Here is a 21,884-nt window from a genome sequence, read left to right on the forward strand (position 1 = left end):
TTTGTTTAGTGACGCTCTGTGAATGAGATTTAATGTGACAAATGCTTTGATCATTCACGTCATCCTTGTAACATTCTAGTTTCTAAAATCCACCATGTTTTCATGTAATTTGATACCCGGGAGCCCATTGGAAAGAGATACAATGATGCCATATCCTGGCCATAGTTAGTGCGTGTTTTTGGATTTTCCAACCCCATTCACAAAGCAGCGCTGCACAAGACGTTGCACTGCCAATTGAGGGGGGAAAAAAAACGTAGTTGACGTCAATTGACGTTATTGGCGGTATACAGTGGGTGTGTCCTTAACGTCAATTGACGTTTTTGGTTCCAACGGCAACTCAAGGTCTTCAAGCAAATATATTGGTGTGCAGTGAACCCCTGCGGTTTGGGAGTCATCTTTGAAGTTTTGTTTTTCAGAAAAACTTACGTTGTGGCTTTTTTTTGTGCTCAGGCCAAACAGTTAGTTTGGCGTAATCTTGAGGCATCTTGGCGCAATCTTGAGGCATCTTGGCGCAAAGGAAATATGTTGATGGGTTTCAATTACTAGTGAACTTGTGCTGTTTGCTGCAGGCCACTTCAAAGTCTATGGATATTTTGTCTAGTTGTCTTTAACCCCCTTCTACACCAGACTTCCTCACGTCATCAGCAGAATGGGTTCCAGTGAAGTGGTTGACGTCAACCTGTTCTGCTTGGTGGCCATGGACTTCTACCGGCACCAAATTGACGAGGAGTTGGACCGCAGGGCCTTCCAGTCTGTCTTTGAGACCGTGGCCTCACCTGGAAGTCCTTACTACCAGCTGCTGGGATCACTGCAATCAATCCATCAGGATACGACACTTTGAGTCCGATTTGGCTCGGAGGCTCCCACGAGTGGTGACCAGTGGGTTTCTTGGAGAAACGTGGTCAGGGCACTGGGAGGGTGTGATGGAAGGAAATAATCTACTGGTGGCGCAAACCTCTTAAGTTAGAGAAAATATTTTAAGTGTAAGAATGAGACGCGCCCACAAGCCTTTCCTTGACAGGCCTACCAAAATAGCACCTTGATTAAAGCATAATGAGATAAGATGATTTATCAAAATTTTCCCTCTTACACTTTCTTTAATAGTGTTGTTGAAGTCATGGAAACAACAAAGTATTTACTATATTTTAAGTATCGTATCTATTTTTCAGTATCCCCCCCACACACACACACCTGTTTCATGGAAGTGGTAATAGCAGAACTCTACTTCTTCTCTTTAAAAGATTTAAAAAACAAAACAAAAAAACTATGAACTTGTGTGGTCACTTTACTAAGCACACAGATTAAAAAAAAAATAAAATAAAAAAACCTTGTCACTGTTAAAAACAAACACGTTTTGTGACATAGAATTACAGAATTGTAGTGCTTCTACAATTATGTTATCTTTGAGACATTAGAGACTAAATGACAAAAAAAATACCAAATTGTTTTTCTTTATCATTTTGATGACACTGCATTTTGTTTTTTAAGTTGTATCAAAGAATCTGATGGTCCCCAACTGTACACCGACATGATTCCATGTGTCCTTCTCTTGTTCTTTATAACACTCAGGATGTAAAATGTGATTGTTTAAATAAGACTGGAAATGATGTGGTCATCTTTAAATGTTGCCCTTGTACCTTGTAAAAAGTTAATATGAAAGCCATTGTGCATGATAGAATTGTACAAAGATAAGAGTTTTAAAGTACCAGTATGTTGTTGTGTTTTTTTTTTCCTTTTCATTTTTTAAATGTATATGATCAGAATATGAAAGATATGTGACCACAGAATGCACAATGTCCAATGAAGAGTTGCCTGGCATTGTGCTGGGCTTTCATACTGTGTACATACACTTGCCTTAGATAAGGATTCTGTCCTGTACACTGAACGCTTGAAAGCATGCTTAACTGCTACCTTCTTGCATTATTGCCCTTCGTCCATTTCTATGGCGACGGTTGCCACCACTGTTGCGTGGCATCGGACGCAACACAATCCAAAGGCAGCCATGTAACCATGGTAACAAACGGCAGCGTTGACAAATCAAAAGAATTGTCGGTAATGTTACAGCGCAGCAGGTGGTTTCCTTCTTCTTGTGTTGAGGTTTTTTTTTTAATTATTATTCTTGCAGAATATAAATTTATCTAGCTCCTGTTCTTGATGTTGGGCGAATTCTGCAGCATAAAAGTAATAAACATCTACAGTAAGAAAACTGTATGCTTAATTGTTATGTTCCAAATTCAAGTGTGACCAATGTCAACTCGTGTATTAACACAATAAATGAATAAGTCATGTGACCGTTATTGAAATTCACGTTTTAGGTGCCACCGCTCCCCTAAAGCAGATTAAATAAGCCTCCTTTTCTTCACTTGAAAGGTCATCTTATTCTCATTCAGGTGACCGTGTACTGCTTAAAATGTCAAAGGAAATTATTCCCAAACAGGATTTAAATGTTTTATGTGATTGCGTCTGCTTTGGTGTAAGAGGAGCAAAAGCCTGAGTGACTGGGGAACCCTGCAGGAGGTAATGCGATTACCTAGAAACGTGGTGATTTGGGGAACAAGTTAGCAACAAAAAATAAGATGTTAAACTGGCTTGATTTGGTGCATTTACTTGAGTTTTAAACGCCTTCCAATTCCACAATGCGCAATCCTTATGGTATTTTTTCCTACCCGAAAAAATAATTATTCACATCCTCCTAAACCACATGACATCATTGTCTTTATGACTAACACGCTACCACATTGAAATCATATTTCCGTGAAGACTATGCATAAAGTTTAGAAAAACATTGACGTTATTGATTATGAATCAAAAGTTGTGATTCCTTTCACACTGCTGGGAATCCCTTACAAAAAAAATCCAGGAAGATTTCTAGTTATTTTCAACAAATTACAATTTTGATCACATTAAGTCTGTCAATGACGAATTATTTACAGATGTTTGAAAGCATGACATTTGTGATGTCATAACTCCATTCCAGGGTGTTGGTTTCAAACTGAACCATTGTAAAGTGACACCATCATCCGTTCTATTAGAAGGACGAGCTTTTGGTAAACAGGAAATTAATTGTTAAGCTGGGCAAACAATAAAACAAACATTTATGGAGCATTAATATGCATGATGCTGCATACATTATGACGTACAGTCACTCACTGGGCAGTGGGCACAATTTGGCCCCGGTCAAGAAGCCATTGGTAAACCAAAATATTAGACACACTTCTCAGTAGGGTGGAGTGTATTCAAACTGATAACTAGTATGATGACAACTACTATAATAAACGCCTCTAAAAGTGCCAATCAAAGAATATTATGTTTAAAAATCGCCCTTATTATAATGTACAGGTGTACCTAATGTCGTTGGCAAGTGTGACTACAGTTTGCAGCACCTATTAATTAATGTGCTGATGATTAAAAGGCATTAAGTGGAGGGGATTACCAGGCAGCTTCCATATGCTTTATTGGGCACCGAGCCAAGATCATGACGGGACAATCCAGATACTGAGCAACAATCCATGGCAATTACCTTTAACTAAAGAACATCACACATGCAGTGTAACATGGTAGTGGCAGCATCACGTTTTGGGGCTTTTTTTCTTGAGATATAACCTAGGCCCAAGTCAAGGTGGAGGTGATTATGAACAGTTCCAAGCAAGAAAAAAAAAAGTTTGAAAAAGCCTACTAGAACAGCTGAAGTTTAGTTGGGGTTAGTCAGAAGCCCTTTAAATGGTGACAGGTGTGTGCTGCCGACTCCCATTTAACATAAGTTTGAATGTATCTGAATAAGAAGGTGTGTACACTATTGTAACCACATTTTCAATTTATTTACTCCCCTTCTTGAAAAAAAATATTTTTTTCTATTGTGTTGGACAGATCACAATAAATAGTATAAATGACAACGGTTGAAAAATATATAAAATTATTTATCTTTGTCTAATTTATATAATTATTTTTTAATCACAAAAACGTGGCATATTTGGACAGTGGTGTGTAGACTTTTTCTATCCGCTGTACATTAATAGGGCCAACAAGGGAAGCAACTTTAAGCGTTATTGGACCACTTGGATGTTTCCTTCCACATGCAGTCCCTCCTCATAGCAGCCCACTCTAAACTTGCCCCCCTCCTCCAGTCCTCCTCCTCGTAAGGCGACTTGGCCAGATGGTGCAGCCTTTTCTTTTGTTTACCCATCGGCCATGAGTTGACCCAACTGTCCCTAGCTACGAAACTATGGATGCTATCTGGGAGCCGTCATTCGTCAAGTAAGTCATTCGCTCTTGGCCACCCGCAGGCCGTTTGTTGCTTTTGCGTCATTTAAAAAAAAAAGAAAAAAAAGAAAAAGTAATCTACCTTTGACTTAGCTGACTTAGCTTCATAAATTTGACTTGTTCGCCCCCGCTTAGCCTTCCTGCCTAAAGTTATCTTGTGACATGCACGATGTTCTCTGCGTACATATAATTAAAGAGCAACTGTTTTCACACCCTTCCTGCAAAAGTTTGACACAGAACGATGATACTTTTATTTGTGACTTCTCACTCGAACCTGAGTCAAGTTCTCCACATAACTGTTGGCTGCTAGATTGACATCCGTGTAAACCAATGGTATTCAAGAAAAGTATGTGTACGCTGCCGTTGTCAACGTTACAGCCATTAGGGAAAGTTGTGGATGAGAAGGGCGGAGCTCAAATGTAAGCAAGGGTGGTTGCACTTTTGGAGCGTAATCGACTGTAGAAAACTTTAAAACTGTTGTAAATACAAGAAAAAACGCATTATTTTCAGCACAAGATCACTACATATGACTATGCGATAGTTAATATCGCTGAACAAGCACAAGTTTTACCATTTGTTATTATTATGATAACTTGACAACGCCTAAACTAATGTAATTAATGTGACAGGGAATGAAGGGACGCCGTGTTGAAAATAATAGAACTGTAACTAGTCCAGTCTACAAGGTAAAGTTGTAGTAGCGTTTACGAATCTGTATGGATGTAGTAGTAGTGGGTGTAGTTCACATGCAAAGAAACCTGTCTAAAAACATGATTTCCATTGGACAAACGTGATGTGACGTCATCCCATCCAGGTGAGGTGAGGTGAGGCTATATAGAGTGAACTATATAATTTACTCATCAGTAAAATACCTTCTTTTTTTTTTTTAAATCATACAAAACAACACTTTATGACTTTGCTATTATGCAACTATTATACTGTATGATGGAAGCGACCAGTGGTTAGTCACCACTTTTCAAGATGAATTTTGGATACATTGAGGGCACGGTTAAGGGGATAAACTGTACTCACGACGCATTCAAACAGCATTACAACAATTGGAAAACTCACAATACCTCTCTACAATATCACTCTCACAAACAATATCACTGTAAAGTGGATAAGGAATAAATGCATCGGATATAACCAGTAATAGTATTACCGTTGTAATGATAAGTCAAAAGATGTAGCAAAAGTACTCACACCCTGTGCTTAATTAAGTAGAAATAAACAGTAGATAGGCTACATGTGTAAAAAAACAAACAAACAAATAAACAAAAAAAACACTGGTTAAAGTAGAAATATTGATTTTACTCATTTACTTAAAGGGGAGTCAAGTAATTCTAAATTTTAATATCTCAGGTGGCGGGCATTTTGCCATTTTCTGTCGATTGAAAATGACATCACAGTTACCCAGGGCTTAGGTAACGGCCAATCAGAACTCAACTGTTATCTGAGTTTGGTCATGTGACGCTTGGAAGCTGAGCTGTGACATTTTGGCGTAAATCCACTCACCGTTAACATCAGGAGAAGTCAAATTTAAAATTGTCTCTTTTGTTTGTGATGTTTTATTAGAGAATTATTCTGAATCAGAAGTTGAATTGTCAAAATCTGTGTGTTGCATGATTGTGCCATTGACAGCAGTTTGAATATTACACGGACCAATGCGCTTGCAAATTGTTCACTCTTCGGCCTATATATCTGTCAGGCTCATTAAATGATGGTTGTGATTAGTTTGTACACAATCCTAAATTATGAACACATTAATTTCCCAGATGAAGAATGTGCCACCACTTTTCCTTCCTTATATAGATTATAATGTTCAGTAACTGTTGTTACAAAATCCATTCCTAAAAGCCAACAGACTTCTAGTTGGTTCGGTTACTAAAACAATCCAGCTGTCGCCATCGTAAATCTTGTATAGCCAACATTTTAACGGCAACTGTCATCCAAGTATAAACATAAGTTATCTGTTGTTACTAGTACATAAAACAATTTGCTTTATGCCACAACTGCTTGCGCGCCCAATGTTGGTCGCTTCATGTTGACAAAACGCAGCTGACTTTGTGGTACACATCCCGTTTCTCTTTTGTTATTAATATGGTTTTAGTCGTGTTGTACTGAGTAGCTAGGATAGTTGCATCTAAATCACAAAAAGTTCAATTCCCGTTTCCAATCACTTCTGTGGGTGGTGTCACAAAATAGAAAAGAAAAAAAGAAACATGACAAGACTGACAAAGCAAAAAAAAAAAAAAGGGTATGGGGTTGGGAAACTATTGGGCTCAAGGGCCACATTTGATATTCAGAATGGACATATGGACCACGAGATAAAGGAATAAAAATATTTTAATTAACTGACTTAAGTGGAAAAACGGCTAAATGATTGCAAGTAATGTTACAGGATTTGGTAAGGCAGAGCAAATGCATTGACTGCCTGATTAAAAACAGAGAACAAAGGCTGTCTGTGGACTGCGGGCCCGATTTTGTCTTGTCATGGCCTCATGCACATCAGTTCAAATTCTGGGTTTTTGTGTGACTTTAGAACAGGGGTCTGCAACCCACGGTTCCATGTAAACACATACACAACATGAGCAGATCTGAGTGGAGTTTTGAGATTTTGGCTGTCTACATGAGAATGCAACGGCGGAGTGTATTTCATTTTCCAGTCTGGAGGGTGATTTCAAATTTTTGCATAGAGTCAAGTTTTTTTCACTCAGAAATTCTAAGTAAATTTTACAAGGAGAGTTTGGAGTACATTTTTTTACCAGTTAATTAAAAAAAAAGTTACTCAAGAATTGAGGAATTAACTAATGACCTTGAGAGACTCTACCACCATCCATGCCACTCTTGCTGTTTACCACTATACTGCATTGTTGGTGTGTCCAAAATGAGACCAAAACCAGGTCTCTTGGAGGTACAAGCATTCCGCCTGACACCATCAATATACTAACACACAGAGGAAGCGGCATGGCTCAGGTGGTAGAGTGGCTGTCTCTCAACCTGAAGGTTGTGGGTAGCTTTTTCTTTTCCTTTTTTTTTTAATTTTTAATAAACTGGTACAACGTATTCCAAAATGTACTTTAAATTTCTGAGTGAGAAAATTGACTAGTTTTTTTCAAGTAACAGTCAGAATCTAATAGGGGTGTGAATTGCCTCGTACCTGGCGATTCGATTCGTATCACGATTCAAAGGTCACGATTCGATTCAATACGATTAATCCTGATACGAATCTATAAGTTGATTATTGCCCCCAAAAATTGCTCAAATTTAGAAAATACTAATCAGTAAACTTGCACATGTACATTGTAAGATTTGTATGAAAATGTATTTATTTATCTGAAACTTCAGGCTTATAACTGTGTCACTGTATCTAACAAACAATCTGTTGCAATCTGTTTCATGCTTGAACAGCATTGGAATAAAATATTAAGGCTTATTGTTTCATTATTATAACATTCTTCCATGCTTAATGTGTGAATCCTAACCCTGAGTAAGACGTTTTGTCGAATATTTCCATAAAAAATGTATGTTTAAATATCGATTTGGCCGCATATCGAATCGATTCAAGAATTGTGCGCTGTAATATTGCGATATATTGCCGAATCGATTTGTCTTTAACACCCCTAGAATCTAATATGGGCCCATGTCTAGTTAACGATATTGAGTTTTCAAGTTCTTAGTTGAGATAAGAGTGTCAGCCTATGTCATCTTATCATCTGGTCTTTTCTGCAGGTAACTAAACCTGTCAATTGGAAAATGACATCAAGATGGTTGGCTGTACTTTGGGAAGGCTGTGCCCGAGCTGAGTCCAAACTTTCACCCCTTTGCTGTATTTGTCACTCGATGGCAGAGCTTTCTGACTAGAAGACGGAGGCTGTCCGCTCCAGCTTGGCAGCGACCGGAATGTTCTAAACAAATAGATGAGAGAAAATCCTCGGGCACGATGTACAAGCAAGCGGATGCGTCATCAAGAAGACGTCCTCATGGTGGCAATGAGGCCACCCGGCCCCAGTCTCCTCCACCGCCCTCCCTCCAACAGAGGCGAATGCGGGCTGTCGAGGTGGCCAGAGGGAGGACGGGGTACGGTTTTACGCTCTCGGGACAAAACCCCTGTGTCCTCAGCTGCATCCTGAAAAGCAGCCCCGCCGATTATGTGGGTTTGCGTTCAGGAGACCACATCCTCTCAGTCAACGACATCAACGTCTCCAAAGCATCCCATGAAGATGTCGTCAAGCTGATCGGACGCTGCACCGGTGTCTTAAAGCTGGTCATCGGCGAAGTGGAGCGTCACAGGCGACACCAGCAACGCGGCGCCCGTCACCATAGCAGCAACGCTACGTCCGCATCTTATCTGGACTCGTGCTCCAGCGACGACGAGTTGGACGGCCTGTACGACAACAGCGTCAACAACAACAATAACAGCAGGACCTGCGGCGGAGCTCGCGGGGGCTGGTTGAGACCCAAAGCGGATTCGAAGCAGCTCGGCATCAACCGAGCTGAGCGGGTCGTGGCCGAGTTGCAGTCCGGAGGGATTTTCAACATGATCTTTGAGAATTCCAGCCACTCGTCCAGCAGCTCCGACAAGGACCGACCCGGACACAGCTCGTCATCCAAACCGCGCCCGACGTCTGATCCAGAGTTCCCTCCTTGTCGAAACTCCTCCCGCTCGCAGAGCAACCCGGTCCTGCTCTCTGAGGAGGAGATGGCCCAAGTTCTAAATGACGACTCGGTTTTCTTGGACTCTGGTTTTCGACATCTCCACCTCCATGAGGAACTGGATGTTGGCGAAGGGCGGGACTTGGTGCTGGATCCAAATCAGGACATTGTCAACGTGGGCATGATTGTGGGCTACCTGGGCTCGATTGAGCTGGCGTCCGCCGGCACCAGCCTGGAGAGTGACAGCCTGCAAGCCATCAGAGGATGCATGAGGCGCCTCAGGGCAGAGCAAAAGATCCATTCCCTGGTCCTCATGAAGGTTAGCTTCAATATTTCCAATAATATATTGTCAGCAGCTAGAATTATTATATTGCAACTGCTCATGGTAGTTGACTAGTTTCTCTTGTGTCAATTTGTAATTCATGTTCTTCCAATTCCTGGCAGGTCATGCATGACAGTGTGCGCCTGTGCAGCGACAAAGGCCAGATCCTTGCCACGTATCCGGCAGAAAAGCTAGCGTTCAGCGCCTGCTGTCCCGACGACCGGCGGTTCTTTGGACTGGTCACGATGCAGGCCACAGACGAAGACTGTCATCTGAGCAGAGGACGATACGAAGAAGGAGGTTTGAGGACTTCTTGCCACGTGTTCATTGTGGACCCGGACTTGTGTCACCACCAGGTATTTACCAACGGTATCCACGTGGAATTTGATGAATTGGGAGGCTTGCTATATTCAGTTAGATGGCTGTAATTACTTTTTCTATGACTAGTACCATATCATTGTAGAAATCAAATTATTAAAATCAAATTATATTATTATGATCATCTTAAAGTGACAGGGGTTGACCACTAGATGTCGCTATATCATCGAATGTAGCCACACTACGGTGGCTGAGAGAGACCACACTTCACAAGCCTACCACCAATCCTTATTTCGCGTGAGCAAACGAAAATCTCGGCAAATGGCGACGACTTAGCAGCCGCCGTGAAGCCCGGCGACTCACGCCAAAAGACAAAGCAGCCGGATTTAGCCGGAGCAGCTAACAAGAGCGGCTCGCAGGAGTTAGTCTGCACCATAGACTGGAGTGGCTAGCGGGAGTAGCTAGTTAAAATTAACTGCGAAATGTGTCTTTTGGGCGTCCTTAGCAGGAAGATGGGGGGAGAGACTACACCCATGTATGTAATATAATTAGTAATGATTAACCTACGATTATATATAAAAAAAAAAAAGTACAATTATATTTAAAAAAAAATGTACGCTGATGTGATATAACTTTTTTTTTGGTGCTTATTATTGAAATCAATAGTGTTTTTTAAATTGAATGAATTATTAGTTCACCCCTAGATGGCGCTAAAGATTACACACTGTCACTTTAAATATATTTTTAAAAGCACCTCCCCTGACCGCAGGTCAACTATGGGTGGGAGTGGGGTCATCACACACGGATGCATGATTGTGGGGAGAAGGCAAGGCAACTATAAATACTTAATATCGCACATTACATACACAAGGAAACTCAATGCGCTTAAAAACCCCCCCAAAAGCACAGCACCTAAAAACATTTTCAACAGAAGAGCTGAACACATTCGCAAAGCAAAAGGAACAAAATTAGCTCATTAAAATTACTAACAACTATTAATAACGTGCATTGGCAACATTTAAATACCTTTACAAACAGATTTATAAGCAAAGGAAATAAATATATTAAAAGGCCATACATAAGTGATTTAAAAAAAACCTTAATCAAAGGTAAGGGGAAAAAAAGGCAAGGTTTTAACCTGGATTTAAAATCATTTATACTTGGGGCTGACTTCACTTCTGATGGCAACTTATTACTTATAACTGAATGTTGTGATGTAAGTGATATTATCGTTAAATATAAAGTAGAATTCTGTATTTTGCATATCCATAAATAAAGCCCCATTAATTAGCCCTATAACACCAAAAGTAACATATTAATTATAAGACATTTTGAGTCCTCTATTTCACGAGTATAATATTTTTTGCCCATTAAAACCCTGACGAATATGATCTGACACATGCATTGCACAGATAATCCATTAGAGGGCAGTATCACCCAGCCAATGACTTTTCCATTGACGTTACAAGATTGCCCCAATTGAGAAAGAAGAGACGCCTATACTTATTAATAGTGGGAAATGTTCTTTGTGATTTTTTGGAAATACTAATATGTTTGATATGTCTGTTTATTATTGTATTTTTGACAGTTGTGACCGGATGTATCAAATATGACACAAATCAAAAGTCAGATGTGGAAGTTGATTTTCATTTTTTTTTTTTTAATTAGTTGTTCAAAAGGACCAATAAATACTGTATTTATCTACAAAGAATCCAAATGTTCTCTCATATATTTCATGGTTCAGGGCTCAGGCTTTATAGGGTTAATGTACACTCTACAGTCGAGAAGTGTCTTTCACGTGATTCTTTGTCTTCCTCAGGTGCATTTGGGAGTGGCCAGGAGGTTTGGCTTCGAATGTACCCCAGACCCAGACACGGGAGGCTGCCTGGAATTCCCACCCACGTCTCAGTCTCTCCTCCACTTTGTGTCGGTACTTTACCGGGACATGGGAGACAACATCGAGGGCGTCCGGGCCAGAGCCTTTCACGATCCCGATAACGACGCCCAGCAGAACCACAGCACCAGCAGTAATAGTGATAGCGGGATTGGTAATTTTTTACCCGAGGAGAAGAGCAACAGGGTGCTGTTGGTTGACCTGGGAGGGCCTGTTAACCACAATCACGTCTCGGGGCCGCGCCACTGGGACAGCCCGCCTTCCTCCCAGCAGGCTTGGAGCCCCACCCTCGGAGTCGCCGCCTCTCACCCACCTCCGCCCCCGCCCGCTATAAGGAATAGCCACTACCGCCATGAAGCATACCTGGCCGACCTCCCTCATCCCCTCCCGCTGGCGCACACCGACGTAGCAGCTAGACACGCTCGAGGGATCCACCCGCACCACTACTCGCAGGGAAAGTGGGGAGGAGCTGTCGGAGGCGGGGACAAAAGAGGAACTGGAGGAGGGGCGGAGCCTCAGCGTTGGCTACCAGTCCACGTGCTGAGAGACTGGCATCAGCAGCACCACCACCTCCACGGCTTGAGCAGCGATCAAGAGTCGTACGCCGAATCCACGGACGGGTGGTCGTCGGCCAATTGCAGCACACTGCCGCCACCCATGAATAAGATCCCCGCTGACCGTTACCGGGCCCCGCTGGTCCCTGCAGACCACCTGCCGCCACCTGGAGGAAGCCAGCCTCCACCTGCTTTACAAGCCAACACCCAGCGGCTGAAAGATGAGTGGGCCAGGAAGTTGTTTGGCGCCGGGGACCGAGAGAGGAGCGAAAGCGACAAGAAGCGCGCGCCTGCCAAAGATGCGGAGAAAAAGGTATGATGGTTACTTTGCCGTTTGTTTTTATATCTCATCCGAATGCATTCTGTGTCTTTCCACAACGTGATGTGTCACCGTGCTGTTGAAGGATTTTGGAAGACTTACGTTAAAACTAACCACGCAATGAGAAGCCTGGACAGCAGGTAGCTTCCTCCGTCACATGGCGCTGATGTGGAAATTTACTCGACTTGAGTCTGTCCAAGTGCACTTTATTGAAGTTATAAATCTGTCTGTGTTCATGCCAATGCTCCCCGTCGCTCCTTCTGTCTGAAAGCCTCCTATTTAACTCCAGTGCGCTCTGACTGAAATGCTTCTCTCACTGACATGTGAAACTTTTCATCCGTGTGAAAGTTTCCTGACCTTCTGCGAACCCCCACCAAACACCCCTGTACCACTATTGAGTAATGCGAGCACACAACTCGGCCTTCTACCCATCAACTAGATTGATAAGTTATTTATCCCACTCCTCCAGTATCAAATCATACATTATGCACCAGCCAGACATATGTCTTGACCTGAAAACCACCTGTTTCACACACCAATGAGTTAGACTTGAGTGGGTTTCAGACTAGTGTCACATAAAAAGTCCAGGATGTGTATATACTGTGTATATATGTACTTTAGATGTATGTATGCTAAACACATAATATATAGTAAGAGTAAAAGCAATACCTCTGACATTGCTGATCAATATGGAGCATTGTCTTTGTAAAAGGCAGTAACTTTTCGATATAAATAAAGTTGAGTTGATCTTGTATTGGATCTTAAAGTATACCTAATTTGGTGGCACGCAAGTACATATTGTTCTGTAATCAAGACATTTAAATTTTTTCATAGTAATTATTAAGACCTACTGCAGTTGTTGATCAGGGATGGGCAACTGGCAGCCCGCGGGCCAATCACACTGAGTGACCCATTAATTAATAAAAAAAAAAGAAAGAAAACAACATTCGGAAAAAAAAAAAATCTGAAAATTGTAGTGTTTTTTTTACATCCCAGAAAATTCTTCAAAAGACGGTAATAAACATACAATATACCTTTTCTGTGAAAAACAGGAAGAAATGAGGAATACAATTCCAGAAGTAAATGTGAAAAATAAGACATTTGAAAAAATACCCCCAAAAAGCACAGCTTATGAATATGTAAATCCATGGGTGCCAAACTGCGAGTATGCAGGGCTCAACTGTAGTTTTAAGATGTAATATCACCATTCACCACTAGACGGCAAATTAGTTGAGCTTACACTGGGTCGTTTACTGCCCTATTCTACAGTGCGAGTAGGCTGATTTTTTGGGGCAAATTTTGAACGATATGCAGGTCAAACATTTAAAATTTTGGGTGAGTTGATTGCACAAAAAAAGTTCTTGCTCTCTTGTTTCTTGTCCAGCAGTTTTGTGCCGATAATTTTTATGCGAGAGCCCTGTGTCTTAAAAAAAAAAAAATACAGTATGGGATTATTGTGTTGTTTGCTTTAAACCCTTTGTTGTTGGGTTAGGATAGTGCAGGGGACGGATTCCTGCGTGTTTTAGATGGGTCCCACCTCCAACACAGGTGAGGATTATTATCAGGCTTCTCCAGAGTTTGCTAATGAGCTGATCATTTGAATCACCTGTGTTGGAGGAGGCAGACATCTAAAACACACAGGACTGCGACGTTCTATGACCAGGGTTGCCTACCCCTGGATAGCGGATATTTTTATACAAGCACTGAGGAATATATTATGAAAAATAAAATGTATTAAGAGCAAGTATTTTGCACATATGCATGTTTTGTCCATATTTAAAATCTGGCAGCAGAACTGATGAAAAATTGTGGCCTCCTCCAGCATTTAAGTTGCCCATCCCCGCTGTAGATGGATACTTCCTCCATATTGAACCACAATGTTGCTTCTTCCTGGTCCCAGGGTCCCCTGGCCACAATCAGAGGAAGTGTTTCAAGAGCAGGGGGGGACATGAGAAGTCCTAACAGTTACAGGAAGGTGGAGACGCACAGCTATTGAGGCTGCTGTTGTCATGATTGCTGTGGTCAAGATGGTTTTCCTGTGTGCTATTGTTGTACTGTAGCCCTTTTTTTCCTTAAAAAAAAATCTTTTTAATCTTATGTGGGTTTTCATTTGAACCCAACATAATGCAAATGGCTGCAATTTACATGACAATACCACATGGTGGCACTGCTTCCTTATCTCTCATATTCAAACATTTTAAATATTATTTTGCACTTCAATTTACACTTCATTTCATGCTGCATCATTAGTTATCGTTAGTACCTGTTGATCATTCACACCTACACACGATTTAAAGTCTTCAATTAACCTACCATGCGTGTTTGTGGAATGTGGGAGGAGAGCAGAGTACCCGGGGGAAACCCACTCAGACACGGGGAGAACATGCAAAGTCCAGACAGGAAGGCCGGAGCCCGGATATGAACCCAGGACCTCTGAACTGTGAGGTGGATTTGCTAACCAGTCATCCACCACAGCCCCATAATAATAATAGTAATAATAAGAAGAACAATTGTAATAAAAATACAGTGACCAAAATAGTCATCATTGTGCTTTCAGTTTGCAGTGATGACTGAACTGCTGACTGAATCTTTGTTTTGACTTGAGGGAATGCTTCTTTTCGCATCCCTTTTGTTGTGTGTGCGTGTTTGTTGTGTGTGTGTGTGTGTGTGTGTGTGTGTTTGAGCGGACGAGAGCAGTTGCATGGATACAAGCCACATGTTTTTAGATGCTTCTTAGCAAAGAATCAGACTGAACCACACCCCACAAAAAATGTGATAGCTTTAACTGAGATTAACAGATCCATTTACACAAATATGGATCCAAAGTGTTTGTTGTAATCACTGACACGTTCTGTAATCCTGCTACTAATTAGTGTCAGTTAAATCTTGGTGTTCATTGATTTATTTAACAGGGGGAATTAATTAAGCATGAGTCTATCATTACACACTCTCTGCTGCAGAATGGGCAAATCAGCTTGATAACATTTATGAGAAGAAAGTTCAATTCCCCAAACACAAAAGGACATACAATATTAAGAGTGTCATTTGGAAATGTGAGGGCAACGAAAGACTTCTGTTTGGTTTATGGGTTACATCATCGTTTGATGGCTTTGAACAGTAAATCTTGATGACCCGGTGACTAATCTCATGCACATTTTAGGCTGCAGTTTATGACTAAATGGCCCAGCTGGCCAGGTTTTGGTTGCGAGTTAATGGTTTGCTACAGCGGTAGTAAATCCATCAATATATCCATCCATCCATCATCTACTGTAGTGTATGTATACCATTGTGATGGATCATCTCTGTTCAGTTGATATTGAGTCTACACCCTGGACAAAATCCATAGGGTCAAGAGTATAATTATTACAAATAGAAGATCCAAAGTAATTCAACCAAATTACTAATTAAGCGCATGGTATAGTCCAGGGGTCTGCAACCTTTGGCTCTGGAGCCACATGTGGCCCTTTAGAACCCACTGGGTCAAATTTGGCCCCTATAAATTCTGCTACTCAAAAAACAAAGACCTTTTTTATTTTATTTACAAATTTAACTTCAAAAGTCCAGAGTGCCACTTCTGACCCCTGCATGGGGCCATCTAGTGGATGAATATTGCATTTACATGAGCCAGAGTGGTGGTGACAAGATGGCTGGCAACGTGCTGTTTTGTTCAGCTGGAAATCAATCCAAACAAAACCATCTTCTCAGCAAACCATCAGATGGTAAAATTGTGTTTTTTTTTTGTTAACCTATTTCATATCATGTTGCAGAATGCCTAGGAGTATGTTTTATATTTATATTTTGATAAATTAGCAACTCTGAGCTAGTTTTAAAAAAAAAGGGTTCAAATTGAAAAAACAGATTTTGGTGTTCAGTGAACTAATAGCAGTCATTTAATGTATAATTCATAATTTTCCAAAGAAGAAAAGGGTTCTTGGGTTTTCCAGGGTTAATATATATATTTTTACATATTTATCTTAATTTTTAGATAAAATATTCTTTATATGAATGCATGATAAAAAAAAGAATAATTAAATATTAAAAAAATGTCAAATTTTTAGGGTGTTAGATAAAAAGAGATGAAAGGATGATGACAAAGTTTTTGAAAAATACCTACCGTAAATGTCCAAAAGGGAAGAGGCAAAGCAGAAAATTACCATAAAATGTACATGAAATTGCAAAAAATTTCAGATAATTGAATAAAAAAACGCAGAGACGAAAAGGTTCAAAGAATAACCATAACATTTCCAAAATCAAAATAAAAAATACAGAAAATGACACAAAATTGCAAAAAATGTCAAAGAATTGATAGCAAACCCCCCCAGAAAAAACGTTTAAAAAAAATAGACATAAAATGTCCAAAAAAGGAAGAAAAGAAGCAACAATTTTTTAAATAAAAATGAAATACCAAAAATGACCAAAAATGACCAAAACAATCCAAAACAATCCAAAAATGGAAGACAAAAAAATGAATGTCAACGTATTGGATGCTGCTGTCCTATATTTGTGTTGTGGTGCAGCTCTAATTAGCTCTTAGGCCCTCCGTACAATAAACTAACACTAACACACTGCTTCCTTCATCACAATCTTCAAAAGTTCAAATCTTTTGCGGCTCCACACAGATTTTTTATTTATTTATTTGGCCTAATATGGCTCTTTTGACAGGAAAGGTTGCTGACCCCTGGTATAGTCCATCCAGAATACGTGAATGCGTGTTACCATTTGACTTGAATCCAACTGGTTGCACATGCAATAACACAGGACTGCACATGCCTGTGTCTAATGTGAAATTTAACATTTTATTGGGAGAAAAAAGGGGAAACTGCTTACGTAACTGAACTTGCCTCCGCACCAGAGCAAAGTCCTACAAATTCCAAACAACAGATGACACTTGACTATTCTGCAGCAGGTGAATTGACATTTACCGGTGCAAGAACCCACTCTCAGTACAAACAATCGACAGATCCAATTTTGAGTGCAAACCTTTGAATAATTTTCTCAGTACAGTCAGGGTAGAGGCATATGATGACTTGTATGCCAAATTGTAAAGAGGAAAAGAAACATTTATACAGGTTGACTAGTCACAATTATAGAGAATGTGAATTTACGCAGCAGGTTAGTTAGGGTGATGGGAATTTTATGACTGATGCCAAAAGTGTGGCGAATAAATGGGAAATCTTTGAGGAGTTGATGAATGTTGATGAATGAGGAAAATGACAGAGAAGGAAGTGTAGAAGAGGGGATTGACATGGACCAGGAAGTAGCAATGTTTAGGAAAGGCAGTTGGTCCTGATGTTATGCCTGTTGAGTTTTTGACCAGATTGAAGGGGAGGTATATGCATTTCTAAAAACGATGGAGGTATGTAGAAGCAGACCTCACCGCGTACATTTCCAGATGGCTAGTAAAATGTCTGCGTGATGTTGGCTGTGTGTGCATACAATTTAAAAGGTTGCATATGAATGGATTGGATGTGAATCCTATGTGTATTTTTAGAAATGGGACCGAAATGACTGTTTTCCCCATGTCTGTCTCTTTTGTAGAGACAGAGGTCAGGGTTCAAAGTGATCAAATAATTGGGATTAATGGTTTTAATAGAACCTAAATTTCAAGACATTTACATTTTGACATTACAAGACAACATGTGGAAATGAGCACAAAAAGTATGTAACGTTCATCTTCTGACCAGGGCAAGTTTGTTCACATGTTCACTCCTCAGTTTGTTTTTGGGATGCTTTTTGAAAATCCTTCCTCCATAACAGACAGATGTCAAGCTCAGCGACTTCATCTTGCTTCCCAGATGTTCACTGCTGTCCCCACCTGCATGTGAAACCCGTGTCTTTTTGCTCCTCAGGGCGGTCGATTCCGAGGTCTGACAATGGGCTTCCCGCCTCTTCCCCAGCGCTCCTCAGCCAGACGCTCCTTCGGACGTTCCAAACGTCTCAGCCTGGCCCGCTCACTGGATGACCTGGAGGTAGGAGCACATGATCTCTCTCTTTCTCTCTCTCTCTCTCTCTCTCGCCCTCTCGCCCGCTCCATCTGCAGACAAGTGGCGCGTGTTATTGCAACACTCGAGCCTCGTCTGAGTGTTATCGTCACATTTGAGCCACACGTGCGCCAGCTCTTTCTAATAATAGCAGCTCATGCGCATCATCACATGACACCTCAAGCCCTCTCCTCATATCACCATAGCAACATACACACAGTAGCGCACAAGCCAGCCTATAACGAGACACCATGTACTGTACACTTTCTATATACTATATACTGGCATTTAGATCATACAATGGCTGACTGTTTTTACTGTTTAAAGTTAAAGTTACTGACGTCATAATCGTACTTTTATCTGTGTAGCTTTGTGGAAGAAACTTCTGCTGATCATTTTTGATAGCAAACCCCAATTCCAATGAAGTTGGGACTTTGTGTAAAGTGTAAAGAAATCAGTTGAGTGCACCACAAAAACAAGATATTTGATTGTTCAAACTGATTATTATTTGTTTTTCTTTTTATTTCTCCAAATATTTTCTCAATTTGAATTTCATGCATCTAAACATATTCCAAAAAAGCTGGGTCAGGGGCATGTTTGCCACTATGTTAGGTCACCTTTCCTTTTAACACTAATAAGTACGTATTTAGTCATCATTGAAGCTGTGTAGGTGGAATTCTTTCCCATTGCTGCTTGATGACGTCAAATGCGCAGAAAGAATTTTGCCCCACTTAGATGGGTGTGACAATCAGTGGTACTTTAACTTTAACCTTAACTTTAACTTCAGTTGCTCAACAGTCTGGGATCTCCCTTTTCAATGGGAGACATGTCTGGACTGCTGGCATGCCAGTCTAGTACTCACACTCTTTTACTATGAAACCACTAGGGCTGCCACAAACTACAGTATTTTCCTCTATCATCGCTTTTTTGGAAGAAAAATCAATCAATGAATAAATAAATTCATCAGTTTGAAGATTAACTAATTCACTGCTATAAATTCATTTAAAAAAAAGATTACTAAAAATTAGGGGCAAGAGGCGGTTCATTTTTCAAATTATAATTAATCGCACGACTTCACTAGTTAACTCACGATTAATCACACATTTTATATCTGTTCTAAATGTACAATAAAAAAATTCTAGGTTTTCATACTCTTGTTAACAAAAGTGGAAAAAAAAGTTAAATTAAAAGAAATAGTTCAAATTAATTGTTGACGTTTATAGCAGTCAACGGCAGTGAATTAATTAAAAAAAAAAAAGCAAGAAAATGTTATTCAAAATTCGGGGCGTCAGGCGATTAAGTTTTTAATTGTAATTTATCTCATGACTTCACTAGTTAACTCGCGATTAATCACAAATTTCATATCTGTTCTAAATGTACAATAAAACAATTCTAGGTTTTCATATTAACAAAAGTGGGGACAAAAATGTTAAACTAATAGAAATCATTAAAATAAATGGAATATGAAAAAAAAAAAGTTTTTGTTTTTTTGACGTTTATAGCTGTCATTGGCAGTAAATGAGTTAAATATCTTGACTTTGTAGTTTACTCAATTGAATATATGTTGAAAATGATTTGCCAATCATTTTTTGTTTTTATTTATCATTTTAATTTACACAACATTCCAACTTCATTGCAATTAGAGTTTGTATTTGTTTTTGTTTTTAAATGATATACATAATTATTTTTTCGGCACACAGAAACAATCGCACCTGGGGCCTATGAGGTCTGACCTCAAAGCATAAAATAACATGGCTGACAGTGGAATCCTAGCTTCGTGTAAAAGCCGAGCAAAGTAATTTGTTCATATTTCAAAACAAAAATTCCCCGTAATAATTTGGAAATGATCAATGCTAAGTTTTATGGTATGTTAAAAGCTGCATAGGTTTTCAACATTTTTAATGTCAAGCAAATATAAAAAGAGACACCAATCAATTTTACAAAAGCAAAACACAAGCTCCAGTGAGGTAGGTTGCCATCAGCCAAGATTTGATGACTTCATTATGTTTTTTTTGTGACCCTTATTATGATGCACCTCAAACCTGCCAACTACAACTACAATATTAAACATCTTTTTAAATCAATACCTCACTGAAAATCAACACATTATTTTATGATCAGCAAGAATAGCTTTCTGCATTCAAGCCACCCCTGAGGAGCTGTACAGACATCATTTATGATATTGATCGTGTATTGCGGGCAGCACGGTGGCTGACTGGTTAGCACGTCCGCCTCCCAGTGCTGAGGACGTGAGATCGAGTCCAGGCTTCGGCCTTCCTGGGTGGAGTTTGCATGTTCTCCCCGTGCTTGCGTGGGTTTTCACCGGGTACTCCGGTTTCCTCCCACATTCCAAAGACATGCATGGCAGGTTAATCGAACACTCCAAATTGTCCATAGGTGTGATTGTGAGTATGGTTGTTTGTCTCTGTGTGCCCTGCGATTGGCTGGCAACCAGTTCAGGGTGTACCCTGCCTACTGCCCGAAGCCAGCTGGGATAGGCTCCAGCACCCCCGCGACCCTTGTGAGGAAAAGCGGTCAAGAAAATGGATGGATGGATGGATGGATCGTGTATTGCATCTCATTGTGGACCTAATACGCATCTGTTGACAAGAATTCAGGCATTAGCTGTTATTTGTATCTTAATTTCCAGGCTAATGCTGCGCATTGTAGTCCAACCGAGGTAAACATCATGAACACTGTTTACCTCGACTGGTTTGTGCTGGTGAGCATAATTCACAACAGTTTTGCTTGTCTGTCCTCCGAAGATAAAGATCAGAGGAAAGTTAAACATTTCCGCTGTTTGCTGGCTGTTTTGGGCACTGTGGAATTCTTCCCTTTTCCATGGTTGGTCTTCATTGTAGAATTTTAAATGAAGTGTAGGCAAGGCAGTGGGATGCCATCAGTAATAAATGACCTTCCAATTAAAATATTTTCCCCATGACGTGACATTTGTTTGTCTTGAAGTCACCACTGTGTTATTCCCACTATTTGCATACAATATTATGATTATGTTATCATTACATTCAGTATTCTTTCCTCTGCCCTCTGTTCCCGCCTCCCTCGTTATCTTACCTTTTTCTTCCGGTCATTAGGCCTTTTTCTCTTTGTGCTCGTCACAAACAGAGACGGCTTTGTGTTTGTGTTGACCATGGGGGTTGTGTGTGTGTGTGTGTGCGTGTGTTCGCGCTTGTGTTTTGTAGCGGGGTTAGCTCAAACATTTTTGGCACTCGTAATGAGCTCTGATGAGCAACTAGCTGGTCCTTAGAATGGTTTCAACACAAAACCCCTTGGGCACTGTGCAAATACACACACACGCATACACACACAATGCATGTACAAAAGATAATGAATTCCTGTCTGAAACACGTCATTGCAAATAAGCAAGCTACATACGTTGTTTACATACTGTACATACACACGAACCCATTCCTCTTTGAAAGTTCAGTTTGTGATGTAGTTGGAAATGTGTGTGAGTGAGTATTACATCATCACAGTATGATCAGTACTGTGCTGTATATGCCAGTGAAAAACCTTCCTTTTAGTTTCCTGCAAATTCTTTCTCACCATTTGATCGTGTCAA

The 21,884-nt window shown here is 40.3% G+C and overlaps 2 protein-coding genes across 9 annotated transcripts in view; both read left to right on the forward strand.

Moving 5' to 3' along the window:
- The window catches only part of htt (huntingtin), a 32,447-nt gene extending 30,156 nt beyond the window's left edge, over positions 1–2,291 (forward strand). For all 7 annotated transcript variants that reach the window (XM_077570643.1, XM_077570649.1, XM_077570646.1 and 4 more), the window contains one exon: positions 628–2,291. In XM_077570643.1, coding sequence (XP_077426769.1) covers positions 628–841 — 214 coding nt within the window. In that variant the 3' untranslated portion in view covers positions 842–2,291. The remainder of the gene's footprint in view (positions 1–627) is intronic.
- Positions 2,292–4,130: 1,839 nt separating this feature from the next.
- Positions 4,131–21,884, forward strand: part of rgs12b (regulator of G protein signaling 12b) — a 55,555-nt gene continuing 37,801 nt past the window's right edge. For both annotated transcript variants that reach the window (XM_077571417.1, XM_077571418.1), the window contains exons 1-5: positions 4,131–4,254; positions 7,993–9,235; positions 9,361–9,594; positions 11,376–12,317; positions 18,173–18,292. In XM_077571417.1, coding sequence (XP_077427543.1) covers positions 8,204–9,235; positions 9,361–9,594; positions 11,376–12,317; positions 18,173–18,292 — 2,328 coding nt within the window. In that variant the 5' untranslated portion in view covers positions 4,131–4,254; positions 7,993–8,203. The remainder of the gene's footprint in view (positions 4,255–7,992; positions 9,236–9,360; positions 9,595–11,375; positions 12,318–18,172; positions 18,293–21,884) is intronic.

The sequence above is a fragment of the Vanacampus margaritifer genome, chromosome 7 (genome assembly GCF_051991255.1).
Source record: "Vanacampus margaritifer isolate UIUO_Vmar chromosome 7, RoL_Vmar_1.0, whole genome shotgun sequence".
NCBI lineage: Eukaryota > Metazoa > Chordata > Actinopteri > Syngnathiformes > Syngnathidae > Vanacampus > Vanacampus margaritifer.